At 57.2% G+C, this 21436-nt stretch overlaps 1 protein-coding gene across 1 annotated transcript; it reads right to left on the reverse strand.

Moving 5' to 3' along the window:
• Nucleotides 1–4184: 4184 nt before the first annotated feature.
• On the reverse strand, nt 4185–10915 carry LOC119100964 (golgin subfamily A member 2). Its single transcript, XM_037224191.1, has 6 exons — nt 10875–10915; nt 9463–9615; nt 8523–8601; nt 7384–7648; nt 6726–6890; nt 4185–5499 (listed from the first exon to the last, which is right to left on the reverse strand). The coding sequence occupies exons 5-6, from the start codon at nt 6808–6810 to the stop codon at nt 5117–5119; spliced, it is 468 nt and encodes a 155-aa protein (XP_037080086.1). The 5' UTR covers nt 6811–6890; nt 7384–7648; nt 8523–8601; nt 9463–9615; nt 10875–10915; the 3' UTR covers nt 4185–5116.
• Nucleotides 10916–21436: the final 10521 nt, after the last annotated feature.

Below are 21436 nucleotides of genomic sequence, written 5' to 3' on the forward strand. Positions count from 1 at the left end.
TACATAAGTGCGAATGCCACGCAGTGTTCTAAATGTCATCTTTAATACTGCGTCTCCATCCAAGACGGTCATTTTGATTAGAGCATATGACTGAAGATAAGTCAGAGTGAAGAACTGACAGTTGTTGAATCACATAGGCCCCCCCCCAAACCTTTATTTTGCACTGAATTTGATTCATAGAACGATTTTTTCGTCTACTTTTCTGCGAACGCATGACCAAAGAAAGCGGGGTTTTAGTTATTAGACGCTTAAAATACCATGACCGAGCTAATCTGAAACGCCGTTCGTTGGATTCGAAGCGGCTCCAACAGGATATCGCTGTGTTCCTTGAAAATCAGCTATCTCCTGAGATTTTCCCCGAAACTCTGGCTCATTTCTGAACCAATTGACGGGAGGGATATCCCGTCTCCAGCCGAAAGAACGAAAATTGTCTCTGCCCTTCGTCGGTCAAGCTATTCATGTAGCATCATAACATAGCTTAGCACCTCAATAAAACGCCATAGCCTCTCAAATTTTGTAGGTCTACTCGAATTCGTCGCGTTGGTAAATCACACGAACGGCATTTACGATGTCATTGATGCATGTGTAGATAACCATACAAGAAAAATAAAATCCAGCAACGAATGGACAGCGAAAGCAAGCTGCTTGAGAGCAATGTATCATCTTAGCACATCATCCGTGAATATGTATTCTCAATCCAGGAAGGCACTTTGTGTCTCGCCATTAGCATTGCTAATTACAACAACATAAGCACATGACAATAATGCAAACCACATGACAATAATGCCTCAGTATCCCGGAAAGTTCCTAGGCTTACCAGCCTGCTAGGATGGAGCGACTTGGGCCAAGTGTGGAGCGGGCCACTGGAAAAACTTTTGTGTCTGAAAGCTCTTTCCAGCTCTAATGGCGGAAATAAATTAAATTGAGACGCCCCTTTGATGTGAAATATGGTCGTGATCTTGAGTTAATGAGAAGGGTTGGTTGTGCAGAGCTTCGACGAACCTATTTTTAGCCTTGACATTCAGATGCTGTAACAGGATGAAATAGCATGTGTCCTAGTTTCTGCATATAACGCATTCCGATTGCTTGTGAAATTATATAGCTTTCAAGCACGCTTAAACTAATATCTACGGGTAAAAATGTGCCATTACTATTTCTTTCACGTGACCGGGAGAAAATCAACTGGGCCGGGCTGCCGGGGTTGACTGTCTTAATGTTCACTCTTCCGGCAGCTTACACATTATGCGCTGGCCCCTTTTCCCCTGACACGTCCAACCCGCCTCAAAGAGGCTGACATTTCAACTTTGATTTACAGCGCACTGGGGTAGGCTTCAGGGAAGAACTGGAAAGATGGTTCGTTTCGGTTTCAAAACCATATCGGTGTCAAGTTATGATTAAGCAATCCGCTATATGGCCTCCCCTCATCTATCGTCACCTTACCTTGCCGTACCGCACCATACCGTGCCTTCTGGTTAACAGGCAATATACGAAAATCGCCATATTGGGGTTATCTGCGATGAAGACGTGAATTTGTCAGCATGACCATTGGGTAGTTCACGTTTACTTGTATCACTTGGAAGGCACTTAATCATCAATATGCTTCTGTAGTGCGAGCATTTGTCTTGAACTCGGACGTGCTGACTATAGCACGCGCGTTTGTTGATTAGTGGCCGTGTATGATAATCAACTTTTTAACCTGCCCCGTTTGAGCGCTCTTCATCGACGTCCTGCAGTAGACATCGAAGACGGACGCATATAGCTAACGTCTACTTCCGATAAAAAACCATGTTAGAAGACATCCGCCCTTTTACGTATTTTGCCACATGTGCCGTAAAGTTCAAATAACGAGTGACAAAATTAATGAGTTTATGTAAACGAGGGTTCATGCTGTAGCAGCCATCTTCTCACCCTTTTAACGGACGAGGTGTCCTGCGAGGCAGCAAACAAACATTTACGATAAGGAACAAATGTGACAAATTGATGCTAGCGATTCATTGAATACTATCGGAAGGCCTATTGCTTGTGAAGCACATTACCACAAAGGCGATGGTGGGCTGGGTCCTGGCGGGTGTCCACGGAGAGACAGTGTTGGACACGCGTGCCTCTGCTCCGATTAGCCCCATTCTAATGCCAGACCCCACCAATGTTTTTTTTTTTATTTCACGACTCTCGGGCTCTGTTGTGAAGGATCAGAACCGGCTTCGCCGCGCACGCCATTCCTTGAACATTAGTTAAGCCCAGCTGCGCTGCGACTTACCTGCCCTGGAGTTCCGCCACGCTAGATTACTGAGTGCTCCTAAGTAGGCCACTTTATTGAACCGTTCGGCCATACATTCGAAACGTCATAATCCCTGTCGTAAAAACGTGTCGAGAGCGCCAATTACAGGTATCGACATTGCTTGCTGTCAACGTTTGGAAACTGAATTAGAAGCAAGTGGGAGCCACGGGGGCCCGAGCGTCTCGCGGGCATGATGTGCGCGGCGTGGACACCGTACCGAGGGGAAAACAATACGACACAAGAAGAGCACCTAATTTTGACTTGCTGGTACCAAAAAGCAACGCCAGAAGACTTCAAGACAGGAAAGCAATAATGAATGTCTTAAATCGCTTTTCTATGAGAATTTCCATGACAAGTTCTTTCGGGGACCCACGAGGTCAGAAATCTTCCCCAGGGAAAATCCCGTGTGCGCGGCGTCTGGCTGCCCGCTTTTTATCCAGCTTCTGACGCCGTAAACCCCGCCTTTAATCTTCCTCCAGTCGTTTTTCCTGCAGTGTGCTCCTGACTGCCGTGTCGGACGCTAGGGCCGACCCCATCGGCTGACGTCAGCAGCTGCGACAGCTGACCGCCCCCCCCCCCCCAAACCCACTCTCCCACGGGCCTCGCGGCGGCGCACCACATCACTCCCGCGCTTGCTAAGCGACCAGCTCAGCCGATTTATTTTCGCAAAGCCGGGAACTCGCCAGAATCCTTGACGTCAACACCAACCGTATTTCAACGAACTTCATGAATATATGAATATATCAGTTACTGCCAGCGCAACACGGCTCAAAGAAGCGCATTATGCCCGTGCGTCCATCAGGCTGGGACATTGGAGGGCCGGGGCCATTACCGAACGCTTCAGTTCTGAGGGAGATCGGAGGGAATTCCCACTCTTTCTTGCCGTACTTCGGTTCCGTTCTCATCTGGACACCGTCGCTCTAACGACACACGACACGGTCGCGATAGGATCAGTGGGGAACACCAGCCACGAGCGGTGCTACTCTTGAAAGCATATCACATCTACACAGCCAGAAGGATTTGGATCTTGTGATCTTATGATGTGACAGAACATAGTTGTAATTTATTTTGAGTGGAATCGTTGCAGAGCCCGCAGTCAGCCGATAGTTAGTGCGAAGTGAAGTAGCTCGCGGTATTTAATTGTGTAGAGACCGTTTAATGGCTTCCAGAAGCTTTCGATGGGTACCAGTCGGAATTCAGTCTTTATGTTGACTGCCATCATCAATACATTGACTCGGGTATGAACATTCTAACAGATACATTGCGTGGCGAAAATTTTAAATAAGACACTAGTGCGAATGGAATAAGTAAGCCGACCACTGTCCTAACCAGTGGTGTTAGTGCTTACAGAAGGCTTCAGCCAGCTACTTTCTTGTCGCCGTCATGTTTTCTGTTGGCCCTGCAGAGGCCTTGAGAACATTTGTTGTTCAGCCATGCATGTGTGACAACTTCAGATTCCTCGTAGCTTTGGGTCCCGAATCCACGACCGCGTTGTGTAAACTGGCGCTCTACGCAATTATGACGGCATCCGTAACTCACCGCGCCGCTGGATGACCGCCCAGTCGGCGTGCTGTGCCGGGGACGCGTCTAACACTCGCAGGCCTGGCACGCAGAACAGACACTGTGGCCGATTACTAACTGCTCGCGTTACAGCTCTACTAGCGACGACCTAGTGACAATCTCCTGGCGACGGCCCCCGGACGCCGTGAGTGCCCCAGGTGCAAGCGGCGTGCGGAGGGGAAGGGTTCGTTCTATTTGTAGTGCAGGTGCCTCTTCGCACACAAGTGGCTATATCGCCAGATATGAGAGCATAAAATGCAATTCATGAATAAATATATGACGTTGATTTTCTGGCAGGGTTAGTCGTCACTGTGATGGGGGGGAAAACGCTACATACATCGCATTCGAATCAGTATATTGTTGCTGCACGTATTCACTTTGAGGACCGCAAGGGAAAACTGCTGTCGACAAGTCAACACCCCTCACAAAACCATATATTTAGAGAGAAAATAAACATTACAACACTTCAAACGTAACTTAAAGCACACGCAAGTCCCCAGAACAGAAGATTGTATGGCAATTTATGTCAACAACGACGACGGCGCGCGACGTGCGCCGCCTCCAGAACACGGTAACAATCTCAAAATCCCTACCAGTCCCCCTCCCCTCGTCCAGCAGGCACTAGATGGTACAGTAGGTGGAACTGCTCGGAATGACGTCAGAGGCCAAGGTGCCATTCCAATATCCTTTACAGCAGACGCCTGGCCAGTCCGGAAACCCCGAAACAACAGGAATACGACGCCGGCCGACCGGGGCGAAGGCAAAACCGCACTCACACGCACAATCCTCAATATGAAGGCATTGGGATGACGTGATCACGCAGCAACAGACAACTCCATTCAAAATACATGTCCATGGCCGCCGGTGGTCGGCGGGAGCCAACCACGTCTCGCAACAGGTCGCCAATGCCACCACCTAATAGCAGCGCGCCACGGTTGAACATCGCCACCTAGGGCTTACCACGCGTCACCGACGGGAAAGGGTCGACGTCCGCAGCAAATCACAGCTTGTCCGAGCGACAGCCACTGTCTGGGACCAGCCACGCCGTGCCGCAGGCCAAGGTCATCGTCGGTAGCCAATCTCAGCCCGCCGCGGGCGGTGGCCCACTGTCGGTAGCCAATCGCAGTCCGCCACGAGTGACGGCCCACTGTCGGCAGCCAATGGCAACCCGCTGCGAGTGACGACCCACTACCAGTAGCCAATAGCAGCCCGCCAGAGCAGCGACCTGGCCCGGAGCCGGCCCGGTGGCGGCGCTGCCGTGGCGGGCGCCGCCGGTGGCTACACATTGAGCACGCGCTTGCCGCGGCAGTGCTGGCACACGTGGAGCGGCGCCGCGTGCCCGTCCACGTACTCGTTGGCGCCGATCTGCTCGATGAGGCTGATGATGCGCCTGGCGGTGACTTCACGCTCCGGCTCGGCCGGTTCGGCTGGCGACGGCGGCTCGCTGTCGGGCGGCACGTCCGGCTCCGCCACCGGCGCTGGCGCCGGCGCGTCTGCCGGCCGCTGCCCATCCATCAGCTGCGCCACCAGCTGCTGCAGCTGATGCAGCTGCTGGCGGAGCTGCTGGCGGTCCTCGTGCAATGTGTTGAGCTCCTGCTGGCGCTCCAGGGCCTGCTGCTTGAGCGCCGAGCGCTGCACCTGGTACAGGCTGATGTACTCGCCTGCGGGGAGCCGGCCAGGCGGTTACCGTGGGCGCCGGGCGCCGGGGCTGCGTCCCGGTCCGCGACCGGCACGTGCACACCGGCGGGCCAGGGAGCGACCACTGCCTCGCAGGACATGACGCTGCGCTGCGCAACCGAACGCAGCACGAGACGGTTGGATAGCTATTTACGCCGCTACTTGGCAGGATGTCGAGGCATTACTGAACTGTCACTGACAGCACTTGGGGGACGACAATATGCCTCCGTAGTCTACAGCGCGGCCAATATCCATAAACATGTCACGATACTTGAGAAAACTTCAACATGTGAGCGCAAGTCTCATCTGTCCGATCCTGAAATGCGCCTCAGTTGGGACACATTATCGAGCCCCATCACACAGAGACAGCACCCGCCCGTACCGACGCAGAACGCGAACATACTGAGCCGGCACAACGGCTCCACACGCTCAGCCTTTTAACAAAATTACACCGGCCCTAAATTATAGCCCAGCACGTAAACATGCCTCCATATGCCGCCCTCCAGCAGCCAATAATCCCTCCCACCATTCTGCAGCGCGCTGGCGGCCGGCTCGTCTGATGTCGAGGCCTTTCAAAGCCATACAGCACGAGGCTGCGGCGCGACGGGCCACCGAGACTCGGACCCCTCGTCCAGCCCCAGCCCATCTCATCGACTCCTGCAGAGGTCTCGGCCCTGCCCCGACTGGATGAAGCCACGTCGTCAAGAGCGGCCGAGGAAGCCGCCAGTGCAGGTGGGAGTGAGACTGGCGCACGATCTCCGGCGATGTGCCGCATGAGCGACGTCCAGCGGCTCTTCGGCCCGGCCCGGCTCCCGACCGGCGCCCGGTCAGTCCCCGCGCTACATGCGGCGGACGCCTATCGGTCTCCGTCGCAATATGCAGCGAGCGGCCTTCCGGCGGCTTTTCAGTTTAATCGCGCCTCTCGCGGTGACCGACGGCGAGTCCGACAGCCGTAAATCGGCAGCAGCACGCCGCCGTCGGTGGGCATCAGCCGGGCACTGGTCCGGCGCGGCGCCCCCCGCACCTCCGGGGACGCCCGGCCGCTCCACCGCCGGCCCCACCCGCAACACACACACACACACACACACACATACACACAAACACCTCCACAGGAAGCCAGAGCACGCGCCGCGGTCCCGCGGGAGGTCGCCGCTCACGCTCTGGGCACCCGGAGCGACACCGGCCGACAGGGCGGCGCCGCCAGACTCACCGATGGTGTCCGTCTCGCCCTGCAGCTGCTCGCAGAGGTGCTCCAGGCCCTGGCGCTCGTCGCGCAGCACGGCCACCTGGTTCATCACGTCACAGAAGCGCACCTCCAGCTGCGCCAGGGCCGAGCGCTGCTTCTCGTGCTCGGCCGGGTCGATGGCGCCGCCGCCTGCCGCAGGGGAGAGAGACGCGGCGACGTCGGACGGGCGTCGACAGAGCCGGACACACCGCCGAGTCCGCTGCGCCGCCGCCAGCCGCTCGCCGTCCCGGGCCAGATAACACGTGCCGCCGCCCGGAGGCACGTAAAACGAACTGTCACAAAGGCCGTTCGTTCTTTACGAGCAGCACGTACGTTTGATTAATGCTGGCATGCGCAGTCTCGTTTGTCATACCATTTGTAAATGACTTGTTTCATCTCTCCATTCATTTAGCAGCAGGCCTGAGTAGATTGAAGCGCTTTTTATCCGAAAGTTAAGTGACAAGATATCTACAAATGAACACTGCCTACGCCATCATTTCTGCTGGAAGCGTGCCTCATAGCAGGCAGGCGGTCAGAGGGACACGGGGGCGGCCGCGCAGGAGCGCCACGAGCCGCCCGGCGCCGAGGACTATACCGCCCGCGCGCTGTACCGGGCGCCACGCGCGCGAGGCGGCCGCCGTACCGATGAACTGCTGAAGTCGGGCGCGCAGCTCCTCTCGCTCGCGGATGACGTCCTCCAGCGAGGGCCGCACGCGTCCAGACGGGCTGCACGGCCGCTCCGGCTCCTGCCCCAGCTGCGGCTGCTGTCGGGGCGCGGGCTCCGGGCCTGACCCCGGTTCCTGTCCCGGCTCCGGCTGCAGTCCCGGCTGCGGCTCCTGTCCCGGCTGCGGCTCATGTCCCGGCTGCTGTCCACCCGCGGAGCCCGACTGGAGACGGGCCAGCTTCTCCTGTCGGCCAGAGGGTAGACGTGCCAGCCCAGGTGCCAGGGGTGCACTGAACAGGGCGGTCTGCGACACCGCAGGTATGCACTGTGGTAAAACGTGGTACACGCTGATGGTGAGGGCAAGCTGGGCACACAGCTGGTGGCGCTGCGCCGGCACTCACATGCACATGAACTCTAAGCGGCCCTTACTGGTGGCGACAGCCATGAGAGACAGAACGGGGTTGTGCGAATTAACATGCCCAACATATCGAAATCGCCACAAATTGAGTGGCATTCCGGAGCCTGGCCATACCTTGTCCGGCAACACTCAGCCAACAAGTTATTCTGCCTTAATATGCTCTGACAAACTAACCGACGATCAGCGGCTGAGCGGTGCGGGAACTGCGATTTAGAGAGACAAAGTATAAAAGAAACTACGGAACTGAAGATGACCATGCTTGCAACATAATTTTGGTCCTAGAAAGGGGCAAAATGCGTTATAATTATATTTTGTTTAGATTTTGATTTTTTGATTAGATTAGATTGATTGAATTAATTTGATTGAAACAATTGATTTAGATTAAGTGATTCAGATTTTGTATACACTTAATTTAATACTGCCACGACACAGCCATTCATTATCCGGTCACAAATCCAATTCCGGTCAGTAAAACAATTGGTTCCAAAGCCACACGATTTTCCCCCAACCACGCAGGGCCGTGATCAGGTCGGCTGGGCCGCACAGGCAAGCACGACGGCCACGGACACAGGGCGGCAAAAAAAAAAAACAGCACGGACTACAGCTGGCACCGATCAGCGCGTGCCGTCCGGCCATCACTGGCGGAGAGCTCCCCTCTCTCCCCCTCTCCCAACATCCGGGCGCGACGACGGGTCCTGACCTCGGCCGCCGTCAGCTCGCGCTTGCAGGGTCTCCGCCTGCCGGCCCACCGCCTCGAAGTGCCGCAGCTGGTCAATCACCTGGGAGCACCGAGGACACAGCGCCGCCGTCAGTGGTGCGCGCCGGCTGGCGGCGGGGACGGCCGCGGTCGGCTGGCGGCGGGGATGGCCCGCTGCCGGATGGTGGCGGGCACGGCCCGCAGCCCGCTGCCGGCTGCTAACCGTCTACTTATAACACGTAGTGAATTATGTGTATACCGGAAAAGGCCCCACTAAAGAGCTAGGGGGAATTTGCGGTTCGTTTATTTGTTTATCCGTGAGACGTCCAGACCCTGAAAATACTCGTGGAAAGGTCAGCACGTAGCGTCATAACGATGATTGACGATTTAGGTCTTACGGCGCGCCGACTGCGTTACCAGATCCTGCGTTATCACTCACGGTGGGTTTCTTCTCGCGGGCGGTCATAATTCAGCTCCTCCCCCCCCCCTTATAACACGACTGCGTGAGCTCCACAGCGGACCCACTGGACCCGTCCACGATACCCGGTCATGTGACGCCTTGATACGGCCCGGCCACCCGCCATCCCATACCACGCGGTCTGCCATACTGCCTCGTCACAGGCGTCCTTCCTCTGCTCGTGACAAGTTCATCATCTTACCGTCCCGGGCAGAGTGCCACACGTCGCTCCCCCGCCCTCGCCCCCCCCCCCCCCCCCACGTCCTGACCACCGTCAGCGCCGCGGGAGGACTCACGCCAACTCTGGGCCCCGGCCTTCCCCACGTCCTGACCACCGCCAGTGCCGCGGGCGGACTCGCGCCGACTCCGGGCCCCGGCCTCCCCTTCCCCCTCCCCCACGTCCTGACCACCGCCAGCGCCGCGGGAGGACTCGCGCCGACTCCGGGCCCCGGCCTCCAGGCCACCGCGCGGCTCGACGCGTCTCACCTGTTGGGCAGTCATGTTCTGCCGCTCGGCGTCGGCGGCCCGCGCCACAGTCCGCTCCAGCTCCGCGTGCTGCTCGGCCAGCCGGCGGCCCTGCTCGGCGGCCGCCTGCCGCTCGCGCTCCAGCGCCTCGGTCAGTTCCAGCTTCTTATTGCTCTGGGGTGACGGCAGCCGGGGAGCGATGAGGCGGGGTGGGGCTATGGGTAACACTTGTACAGAACACCACTGGTGGCGGTATGACGGCAGCAGGCCAGGCCGACTGACGGCGCCGCCACAGGAGGCGGGAGGTGGCCGAGGTGACGGGTTGGCTGCGATCATTGATTTCTAGTAACGAAACCATGGGCAAGCATTGGAAATGGGACTCATACCCGAGTTAAACATTCCTGATCCCAAACCTTTCGGCCAGTACTTGGGTTGATATTCGAATTGATATCTGGGTTGGGTTGGGTTGGGTTGGGTTGGGTTGAGGAGGGAGGAGGAGAGGGAGATGGGAACAGGTGAAATGCGAGCAGTTAGATGAGATGGGAAATGAGCTGATATGAGATGGGATGAGATGAGATGAGTGAGATGAAATGAGATGACATGAAATGAGATGACATGCAATGAGATGAGGGGAGGGGAGGGAAGGAGAGGGGAGGGAAGGAGAGGAGAAATCAGGTGAGGGAAGGGATGAGGGGGGAAGGGATGAGAGGAAAGGGAAGGGACGGAAGGAAAGGAAATGGGAGGAAAGGGAGGAGGAGGGAAGGGAAGGGAGGAGAAGAGAAGAGAAAAGAAGAGATGAGGAAAAAAAGATGAGAAGACAAGAAAAGAGAGGACGGGCGAGAAAATGAGAGAAGAGAAGAGGAGAGGAGAGGAGAGGAGAGGAGAGGAGAGGAGAGGAGAGGAGAGGAGAGGAACGGAGAGGAGAGGAGAGGAGAGGAGAGGATGAGGAGAGGAGAGGAGGAGAGGAGAGGAGAGGAGAGGAGAGGAGAGGAGAGGAGAGGAGAGGAGAGGAGAGGAGAGGAGAGGAGAGGAGAGAGAGAAGAGGAGAGGAGAGGAGGGGAGGGGAGAGGAGAGAACAGGAGAGAAGAGGAGAGGAGAGGAGAGGAGAGGAGAGGAGGGGAGAGGAGAGAAAGGGAGAGGAGAGGAGAGGAGAGGAGAGGAGGAGGAGAGGAGAGGAGAGGACAGGAGAGGAGAGAAGAGGAGAGGGGCGTAGGGAGAGAGAGGAGAGGAGAGGAGAGAAGAGGAGAGGAAAGGAGGAAGGAGAGGAGGAGAGGAGAGGAGAGGAGAGGAGAGGAGAGGAGAGGAGAGGAGAGGAGAGGAGAGGAGAGGAGAGGAGAGGAGAGGAAAAGAGAAGAGAGAAGGGAATTGGGGAGGAGAGGACAGATGAGACAGTGCGTGTGTGTGTGGGGGGGGGGGGGGGCGGACGGACTCACCAGCGTGATAAAGCCATCCTGCAGCTCCTGCAGCTGCTGCTTCAGCTGCTTGTTCTGGGCCATGGCGCGGCTGGCCGCCACACGGTCGCTCTCCATCTCTCGGGCCAGCTGGCCGCTGTCCACCGCCTGCCGGCGTTCCAGGGCCGATCAGTCTCGGACATCAGCTGGGGCTTCTGGCACCGCAAGCAAACGCGTCCACTTCCACGGCGAATGATGAAGCGAGCAGGCTTCCTCAATGTCGGGGCGTATCAGCATCGTATCGTCTCATTTTTATGGCGGCTTTATCATGTCCAATCGAACATCACCAGAAGGGATGAATACTCCCACGAGGGAATGCTGCACTGACAGCAGCGAGGCCATCGAACGGAGCTCCGCGGGCCCGCAAGACACTTTAGCAAATGAGGACAATATAATACATCCTGGGCCACTCAGCGCGCCCCATATTTGCATTGCATTTGCATTCTTTTTCGCTTTGAAAAGGCGATGCAACAAGGAGCTGTGAAAGCATCGGACTGCAAAGGCATGCAAAAAGCCCCATTCATAAAATGCCAGTCTGGATGTCATGGTTGAGTCCTGAGATTGCAGCGATTTCTAGCCTATCACTGACCCCTCTTTGCCCTACACATTGGATGAATTCTTGTATCCACTGCCTGTGGTACTAAAAGGAACGGGCGCGAGCAAGCAGTCGCTTTTCCGAATACGGCTCCACACCGATTCCACAGCAATAGTTTTAAAAAAGCTCCTGTCTGCCATACTGAAGCTAGTCTACAGTGCATTCCAAAATGATTCAATAAGCATGGCCGAATTCCCGACCCAATGGTTACCCCGAGGAGACCATAGTCCGTGCCCCACAAAAGCCCCGTCTCAGCTATTCCCTGAAGCCCCGCCTTAATCAGCTGGCCACAGACGCCTGTGACCATCCGCCACCAAGTGAAAACGGCGGCCGACGGGAACGGGTACTCCACCGAGCGTCCGTACGCCGCGACCGGTGGCCATACGACGCGACTGCAGCCAACGCAGCCGAGCCGCCGCGGCCGGCTGTGCGTGATGGCGGCCCGGCCTGTCCCCGCGGGGCCGGCGCGTGACGTACCGCCGAGGTGGCGCGCTCCACCGTCACCTCCATGTCGCGCAGCGCGGCCGCCTGCTGCTGGCCGGCCAGCGCCAGCCGCGTGTTCTCGTCACTCTGCGGCGCGAGGACGGGCGTCACATCGGCCCGTCTCGGACCACAGGTACACCCGGCAGGGCCGAGGTCTGGAGGCGCTACGCTCAGCACAGCACGGGCCTCTCGGCACCGGACGTGTACAGGTGTGCTAGACACAACAGGAGCCTCTCGGCACCGGACGTGTACAGGTGTGCTGGGCACAACAGGAGCCTCTCGGCACCGTACAGCAGCGGTCTCAGCGACAGCGCTGTTACTGAACTGAATGGTTAGCGGGAGCTTCAGTATGCTGCAATGCATTGGCACTAACGCGCCTCATTTACGTTCACTGATTAAGTGGACGCTCAAAGGAGCATCACACCCAACCGAGCACGAGAGCAGAGCCCACACCGGCAGCGGGCGGGCGGCGGTGGTGGGGGGGGGGGGGGAGGGGGGACGAGTCAGCGCGGCGACGGCTCGCCACTGACCAGGGCTCGCAGCTCGCGGCGCAGCGCGGCCGCCTCCTCGGCGTGCTGTTCGACGGCGCGCCGCAGCCGCTCCGCCTCCTCCGGCGCGTCCTGCGAGGCGGCCGGCGCCGGCGGCGTCGGCGGCGCCGGCGCCGCGGCCGGCCGCTCCGCCAGCTGAGCGGCCAGCCCGTCCCGCTGGGCCTCGGCCTCGGCCAGGCGCGCCGCCAGCGCCGCCGAGTACTGCTGGAACTGGACGGCGGCCGCGTCCCTCTCGGCGCGCAGCTGCTCGGCCTGGCGTGTGGCCTGCTCGGCGGCGCGGCGCGCGCCGTCGTCCTCGGCCGCCGGCGGCCCGCCCAGCTGCGTCAGCCGGATCTCGGCCAGCTCCAGCCGCGAGTTGGCCTCAGTCAGCTGCCTGGTCAGCTGCTGGTTGGCGTCCAGCTGCGCGCGCAGTCGCTGGCGCGCCTCGTCCAACTCCTCCTGCAGCTCCGAGCACAGCTCCCTGGCGGCCACACCGCCGGCCGGTCAGATGATGTGGGCTCGCTCGCTCGGCCCACAAACGGCCCTGATCAGAGCAGGGTGCCGAACTTAGTGCAGCAGTCTGGGCATACCCGGAAGGTCGCGATTTTCACTGGACACTGCCGGTGTCGATGTTGCACAGGATATTCCGGCCAGTCGGGTCACAGCCAGAATTGTCCTGACCATTCTCTGCACCAGTCTCAGTACAGTGAGCACTCGTTTAATGGTGTGAATCAAGGGAACAGCGCGATCACACTGGTTGATCATCGACCCGACGCTCTGCATTCCGCCGCGCTTCACATCAGTTCACTCATACACTACAGCCCTAAGCTGTGCGCCTGGCTTCTGTTTGGGTTTAAAATTTGCTTTGCCTACTCAAAAGCACTCGAAAACGTGCGTCAGATTCCCCATCAAAACAGTCTTATTGTTAATCTGAACTATGGTTTAGTTCTTTTGTCACTCACCTCATCTAGCGCAATGACATCGACCCGCCGACATCATTCTAGCACCCACACGAAAACCATCACCGACATTCATCAGTCTAGAAAATTGTGGCCCTTTCCCTGTGCGGGGGGGGGGGGGGGGTAATAATACGCCCATCAGACTAAGTCTATCCGGCTTCCCAGCTGGAGTTTCTGGACCAAATCGGCCTTCTATGCGTTCCTTGTTGACGCCATCCTGCTTACATTTGGCGTTTTTTCAGATCGCACAGAGGCTGACTACGCGAGAATTCCTTTGTCACTCGCGCCAGGGTCGAACCGCCTGGCGCGTCCAAGACACCATGCTCAGCAGCTCAGACATCCCAAGGTCCTGGGATTCGGGGGGGGGGGGGGCGGTCAGAGCCCCGTCTCACCACGGCCACGGCCACGCGACACGGCACAACAAGGCGCGGCACGGAACGGAACGGAACGGAACGGAAAGGAACGGCACGGCACGGATCCAAACTTCCAGCACCGTAAGCGAGCATGACACAGCGGCCACCTCAACATGGATAGGTGTCCCGTGCCGGCACCCCAGGCCGCCAGACGGCGGTGAGCGCGCTCCCGGGCGCTCCGCCCCGGACCGGTACAGACCTGTTGCGGTTGCGCTCGTTGTCGGCCTGGGCGTACAGGCTCTGCAGGTGCTGGACGGACACCTCGATCTGATCGGCGCGGGACGTCTGCTCCTGCAGCTGGCTGATGGTGGCCTCCGCCGCCGTCAGTCGGCCTACCACCTGCTCACATTCGGCTGCAGGGGACACCCGCGTGCCGTCACAAGCCGGGCCACACGAGAGCAGTGGGGGCTTACTTACAGGGGGCACGTCAGGGGGCAGGTCACACAAACACAGCGTGACAGGCAGGTGGCGCACACATACAGCGGGGTAAACGAAGAGTCACGAGCTTAGAACCAGGACAAGCGGTGATGCTAAAGCCCAGCCCTCACAGTTCACCGCTCACCGCCCATCAGCCGTGCAGATACAGATATAGATGTACGGCACACCGCTGGTCAGTCGCACAGATACGGTGGCCGCCTTATCAACGCCGTAACTGGGCGACCCAAAAAAACTCGGTATGGCAAGGGCACGGGTCAACTACATATAAAAATCCTCCCTAACACGCATCACTACATGGCTGAAATATATCGCCCCTCATCGAAGAAACCCCCTCTGCCACGGCCGCCAGCCCTCGCCGGAAGGCCCACCTATGTCGCATCCAAACAACATCAAGATAAGCGTCCCAAAACCAGGCAGCTCCAGATCAGCATGCAACCATAACACAATGAACTGAATATGGGCCCGGATACGGCCCGGCGGTCCACTTCGCCCTGGCAACGGCGGCCCCGCCTCGCCCACCGGCCAACGCCGCGCCCGGGCCGAGCTCGGGCCGCGCGTCCCGGCGCTGCGCCTCGCCCGCCGGCCAGCGCCGCGCCCGGGCCGGGCTCGGGCCGCGCGTCCCGGCGCTGCGCCTCGCCCGCCGGCCAACGCCGCGCCCGGGCCGAGCTCGGGCCGCGCGTCCCGGCGCTGCGCCTCGCCCGCCGGCCAGCGCCGCGCCCGGGCCGGGCTCGGGCGGCGCGTCCGGCGCCACCGCACCGACGTACCGGCCTTGTCGGCCAGCTGCGCCTGCAGCCGCTCGGAGTCCGTCTTGAGCTCGGTGCGCTCGGCCACCAGGATGCCGATGGTCTGCGCCTGCGCGCGCGCCTGCTCGCCCAGCCGCTCCTGCTCCTGCTGGAGGCGCAGCTCGGCGGCGTCCCGGCCCGACTCCAGCTCCGTCTCCAGCTCGGTCAGACGGCCGCGCTGCCGACAGAGGGCCGCGCCCGCTCAGCACCGGCCGGCGCGTGGCGGGCGCCGCTGTCCGGCCAGTGAGGAGAGCAGCCGGCAGCGCCCGCTCGCGGAGGCGTAACAGTTGAAGGTAGGCATGTGTGTTTTGTGACATGACAGAGGGTGAATCCAGGTCATCGCCGCCATTTCTGGATAAAACTAAATCTAGCGACGAGCCGGTCAAGAAATCGTTCGGACGACCAAGCAGCCAGCGAACGTTACCTTTACCACAATGGCGTACCACTGTATCACCTATGTACTTCCAGAAATATCCAGCGGGAAGAGAGTGTACCACTACTGACGGCACCGTTTTGAATGAGATGCTTTGGTCCTCTCAGCATGATTTCACAATGTACCACAGGATACTTCCACTCCATACTTCTGTCCCACCATGTTATCATGCTGTGCTCTCACCATGCACTTCATGTCAGCACTTTCCAGGTTTTCCATGTGTTCTTATCATGTATACTCAGTGAGCCTCGCCATGCCATTGCAACACGATCTTACCACATTCTCCATGTGAGCCCCCATCAAGTTCTCCCAGTATGTCATCCCTATGTTCTCCAAGCGTGCTCCCATGATCTTCCCCTCATGGGTTCTCATCATGCTTCTCTGATATGCTCTCATCACATTCTCCAGGTGCTGCTCACCACGTTTCCCCGGTGTGCTCTTGCCGTGTTCCTCCGGCGCGTTCTCACCATGCTCTCCAGTGTGTTCTCACCACGTTCCTCCGTTGTGCTCTCACCATATTCTCCAGGTGCTGTTCGGCCTCGGTGCGCAGCCGGTGCTCGACCTCGAGCGAGGCGGCCAACTCCGAGTTACGCTCTTCCAGCGCGTGCACGGCGGCCGACGGCGTGGCGGCTCCGTCCTCTTCGGCTGTCATCTGACTGAGCCGGTCACTCAGCTGGCGCAGCGTCTCCGACGTCAAGTGGGCGGGCACCACCTCCTCGGCCGTCCCCAGCTCCTCCCCACCCTGGCGGCGAGACGGGACACCATTGGTGACAGCTCAGGAACGAAAGACCTTCTCATTCCTGGGGACGGTGCACCAGTGAGCTGAGGCGGGTTCCGTAACAACGAAAAACGGCCAAAGAGACACGGTCCCGGGTTACGGGAGCACTTCAGGCGACAGCCCCTTCCCCTCCCCCTCTCACAACAGGCATGAGGATCCGCCACGCAACTTATTGAAAAAGGTTGTGGCCGCCCCGACACACTCCCTGGCACCTGCGGTGACCATGGGAGCCATTCGTCACCAGTCACAACATCGCCTTCAGCCGCGTACCATGCAGAGCCCACGCCAAGACCCTGCCCAGCCACAGCGGGGTCCATCTCTCAGCACCGCCGGCGGGCACACACCTTGTCCTCCGCTGACAGCAGCGATGGACGCCGGCGCCGCGTCAGGCCCTACCCACCTGTCGTTTGTGCTGCTCCTGCTGGCCCACGTACTCCCAGTCTGAGTGGCGGCTGCTGGTGGCGCTGTGGGAGCTGGTGCCGCCCTGCGAGGCGAACGTGAAGCTGGAGGCCATGCTGGCGCCCGGGGGACTGTCGCTGTCGGCCGGCGCCGTCGGCGGCGGCGGCGGCTCGGCGACTGGCAGCGGCGGCTCGACGGCCGGTGTCAGCGGCTCGACGGCTGGTGTCCGCGGCTCGACGGCTGGTATCAGCGGTTCGACGGCTGGTATCAGCGGATCGATGGCTGGCGGCGGCGGCTCGACGGCAGGCGGCGGCGGCGGCGGCTCGGCGTGCGATGCCGGCCACCCCAGACCCGGCTGACCGCTGACGGCGCCGCCGCCCAAGTACTCGGAGAACGACGCACCCACGTCCGCCGGAAATGTGAAGACAGGCAGCGGCGCCGCCCCCTGCCGCACACCAAGCAGTCCGTCACCGCATGTTCGGCCCCATCCGCGACCCCCTCCCCCTCCGGTGCTGGTGATCTATGGGAGGGGCTCCCAATCTCCTCCCACACGTGACGTTCGTCGATAGTTAACAGGTAAACCACCTTCTCACGTGATCATTATCATCAGAGGGCGCGGCATACAGACAACAGCAACTGATGCCACGTCAAAGCCTTGTGAGCAAGCAGTAAGCCAGAAATGCACGCCGCGACAGGAGACACAAACCATTTGACCGTGCTCCATTGGTGGCGGTGCTGGACGCCCCTGGCGCAGTTCATCAAACGGCTCGCCAGCCGCGGCAGTCCCGCCCTCTGGCGCTGGAGGCGCCGGCGGCTCGGTCAGACGCGTGTATTCCGCCGTCGGAGGAGCCGCGGGGGGCCTGGCAGCACTGCTCTTCTTCTGCTGGTAGTTTTTCAGCTGAAAGAGGACGTGAATTCGATGTGCAAACAAATCCATCGAGCCACAGAATCTTGGAGCAAATGCTCAGACAGCAGCAGCACAAAACCAGGTAATAATACTAATAATAATGACTGTAGCTTTAGCCTCATGCCTCTGAAGCCTGTAGCCACATGCCTTTTTAGCATCTGTAGCCTCATGCATGGTGTTAGATAACATAACTTCAGTAGTATCTTGCATTCATCCCTTTGCTTGAAACTCAATTAAATACAGTGTGAGGGTATCAGAAACTAAAGATCCCAGCCCAACAAATATTTTTGATACTGGATGAAGTCAACATGGTGACATAACAGGTAAACACAACCACCAAAACACCCTGTGTGATATCTTGTACTTTGCTACAAAGCCATCAGAGCTCATGATCTCAAAGCATTAAAGGCATCTTACCAACTTTCTTGCTGACTGGATTTTATTTGCCCTGGAATCTGCATCCATCTTGTTGCAGCCTGAAACAAAGCATCTCTTAATCATATGAATACCTCTGTTTGTCATGCAAGCACTATGTGCTAGCAGCTGCCTCTGTGGGACATGTGACAAACATCTGGTCCCACAGCTGAAAATGCTTCAATACTGTTCCAAACTGGGTAATCACTGAGTTGGTAAGAGTATTGCTGCAGTCTTGTTTTTGGGTTGGCATTTTGGGACTTGCAGTCCTACCAGTCAACATTAAACTAAGCATGCATGGGTGTTGCCAGGACCTCAGAGCCACACACCTTGCCTGTCCAGGTACTGATGACCCGTGCCTTGCTTGGCTTGCCCAGCTGCTTGCGTTTGTACTGCAGTGGCAGATATGTCACAGTGAACTTTGAAGCCCTGTCTTCAGGCTCAGCCCAACAGCCTCATTATCACCCTGCAACAAAGCTTAAAAGTGAGGCAGATGTAAAGATGTCTGTATCTGGGTCAGGGTTTTGTTGTTCATTGGTGTTTTCTGGCGCGTCAACTGCAGTGGTCATTTTGCACCCAATCTGGGTCAGGGTAAAATGGTGTAGATTCTCTAGGAATTTCTGCTAGCTTAATACATGACAGCCCAATATATACAGCATCATTCAATTAACATACACACTGAAACTATCAGGGGCATGCAAGCTCATAATCCTCACTAACCACACATGCACAGCTTTGCAGTAAAATTTTAAGGAAATATTAGTTCTTAATTTTGATGCTAGGGCATCAACAAATCCCACATCAGAACCTCCATCAGAACCATTGGATGAACCTGCCTCAACATTTTTTTCTGGGGGGGGTGGGGCAGAAAGCAAAACCCATATTTAGGTTTGCATTTCATTCAGACCTAATATCCTGGAATTAAGGTCTGACACCCCAATAAAAAGTATATGTAACTTTAAACCTCTACCATTATTCTGTATTTACTTTTTACCTCTATGTTCCCTCACATAGTATACACTTCTTGGGTCATTTTGTAACAAATACACCCTTGTGGCTGAAAACTAGTACCAGACAAAGGAATGGACCACATGGTGCAGCCAACTTTCCAATCTGCTCACAACTGATGGCTGGTATTTGACAAAGGAGACATGATGTGTTGTGAGTTGCCAAGCCTCTCTCTCTCTCTGAGGCATGACCTGCCCCCCCCCCCCCCCCTTCCCTAGTCCACAACAGACAATAAGCATTTCTTTCTTTCATGAAGATTTAGTTCACACCAATTGCATTGGTAAATTTCTGAGATCAGCAAAGCTCATGCTGAGGTGTGCTTGTCACAGGAGCTCCTGCTCCTACCATCTGGTCACAAAATCCATGTTAATAAAATTTGGTGGCAACAGTTTAACATGACACAATGTTCTCCATGACCTATCCAGCCCTCTGATTGTCACCTAACCTGACCTTTGACGCGCCCAATGCCACCAGCCACAGGCCATACCCGCCGGGGACAAAAAGCAGGCGCCTAAAATATAATAGGTGCTGCAGATAGCCTGGCATGGGCCCAGCCCGCCGTGGGTGGGTGGATGGAAATGCAGACATCCTAACCAACCTAACTTTCGAAAAGGACACAATAAATAACAGCTTTCACATGACCATAGCCTCCATCCAAAAGGGCAGCTTCCTGCTCAGCTTGGAGCAGATTTGGGACTAAGATCGCAAATAGGATCGCAGGCGTAGGCCCCGCACTGCCTAAAACAGTCGGTATCCAACTACATCTTGTCCGCACATCATACATTACTGATATCAATAGATGCCCGATACATTGATAAATCCCTCCCGCACCTTCAGTGGGCTCCACGTACAATACAGCGGCAGTAAATAACATCCTCACCCGCACCTCCCAACCACCTAGTGTTTGGATGGACCCAGCGCGTATCAGCCGGCGTGGCAGTTGTCAGCTGATTAAAATGAAGGTCGCTGACACTTCCAATCATTGCCGTCAGCTGACTATGATGGCAAGACATCCAACGTGACGTCACAAGACCACGATATCCGTGCCGGCATGCGATAAATCGCGCGTCTGAGCTCGACAAGTCGATGACGGCGCCTGGACGCTTCCCATCATACGGTGGCCCCCTACCAGGTGAGAGAGAAATTATGACTGAAAGCTACGTATTGAAGGAATGGGTTCATGACTTACTTGGTATGAAGTCTGATATCAGCAATTTAAGATGAGGACCGGGTGGCACCGAACATAACCGGATGGGACTAGGCAAGAATATAGACACGACCGGATGGAACCCAACGGAACAAACCCAGAAAACGGGACGGAGAAAACAGGACTAGACCAGGTGCATCGTACAGATTCAGCCAGGACCAGACGGGACCATACATAACCAGACGGGACCAGACGCGGTCCACTGGGGCACGACATGTAACTGAATGGAACCGGACGAGACGAAACGGGACCAGGCGGAGCCGGATATAACATGATGAGACCAGACGGGACCGAATGGTATGACTATGCGTTACTGAGCTAGACAGAACGAGAACGAATAGGACCGAACAAAACAAGACGGAACCAGACTAGATCAGACAGGATCAGACGGCATCAAACGTGATGGAAAAAATCGGTTGGAACAGGATGAGAGCGCACAGACTTGGAATGAATTCGATCAGATCAGACAAAACCAGATATAACGTCATGAGGAGAGACGAAATCGGACGGAAACAGATCAAATTAGATGAGACAGCGCACGACCAGAACAGACAGAATCGGATAAAACCGAGAAGGACCTGAATAAATGTGCTAGATCAGACGGGAGCGGACGACACCGGACGGGATCAGATGGCATCGAACAACGCCGGACGTGACCGAACGAAGCCGGGCGCTACAGGGCGGGATCACACAGATGCGGGATGGAATGGTATGGGGTCGGACGGGATCGGATGGAGCCAGGTTGGGCTAGACTAGACTGGAAGGCGTCGAACGAAACTGGGTAAGACTTAAGGTACTGGATGGGACCAGACAGGACCTGAAACTGGGATGAACTGGGCGGATCCCGAAGGGACCAGACAGGACCTGACGCGATGGGGCGGGATTGGACGGCGAGAGACGTGACCAAAAGGAACCGGATGGGACAAAACGGGACCAGCCAATATCAGAACAGAACCGTTCGGGGCCAGAATGGGCTCGTCTGGTACCCATCTGGTTCCGCGTAGTCTCATCTGGTCCCATCTGACCTCGTCTGGCTCTATCCAGTTTGTCCGTTGGCGTCTGGTCCCGTCCGGTCCAGTCTAATGTGCCCTGTTCCCATTCGGTACCGTCCAGTCCTACCCAGTCTTTTTAGTGCCCCCCAGTTCCTGTCAGCCCCATTTAGCTCCGTCCGTTCTGTCCGTCTCTTGCTCTCTCGGCGAGA

Source organism: Pollicipes pollicipes, unplaced genomic scaffold (genome assembly GCF_011947565.3).
Source record: "Pollicipes pollicipes isolate AB1234 unplaced genomic scaffold, Ppol_2.1 Scaffold_4881;HRSCAF=5763_pilon_pilon_pilon, whole genome shotgun sequence".
Taxonomy (NCBI): domain Eukaryota; kingdom Metazoa; phylum Arthropoda; class Thecostraca; order Pollicipedomorpha; family Pollicipedidae; genus Pollicipes; species Pollicipes pollicipes.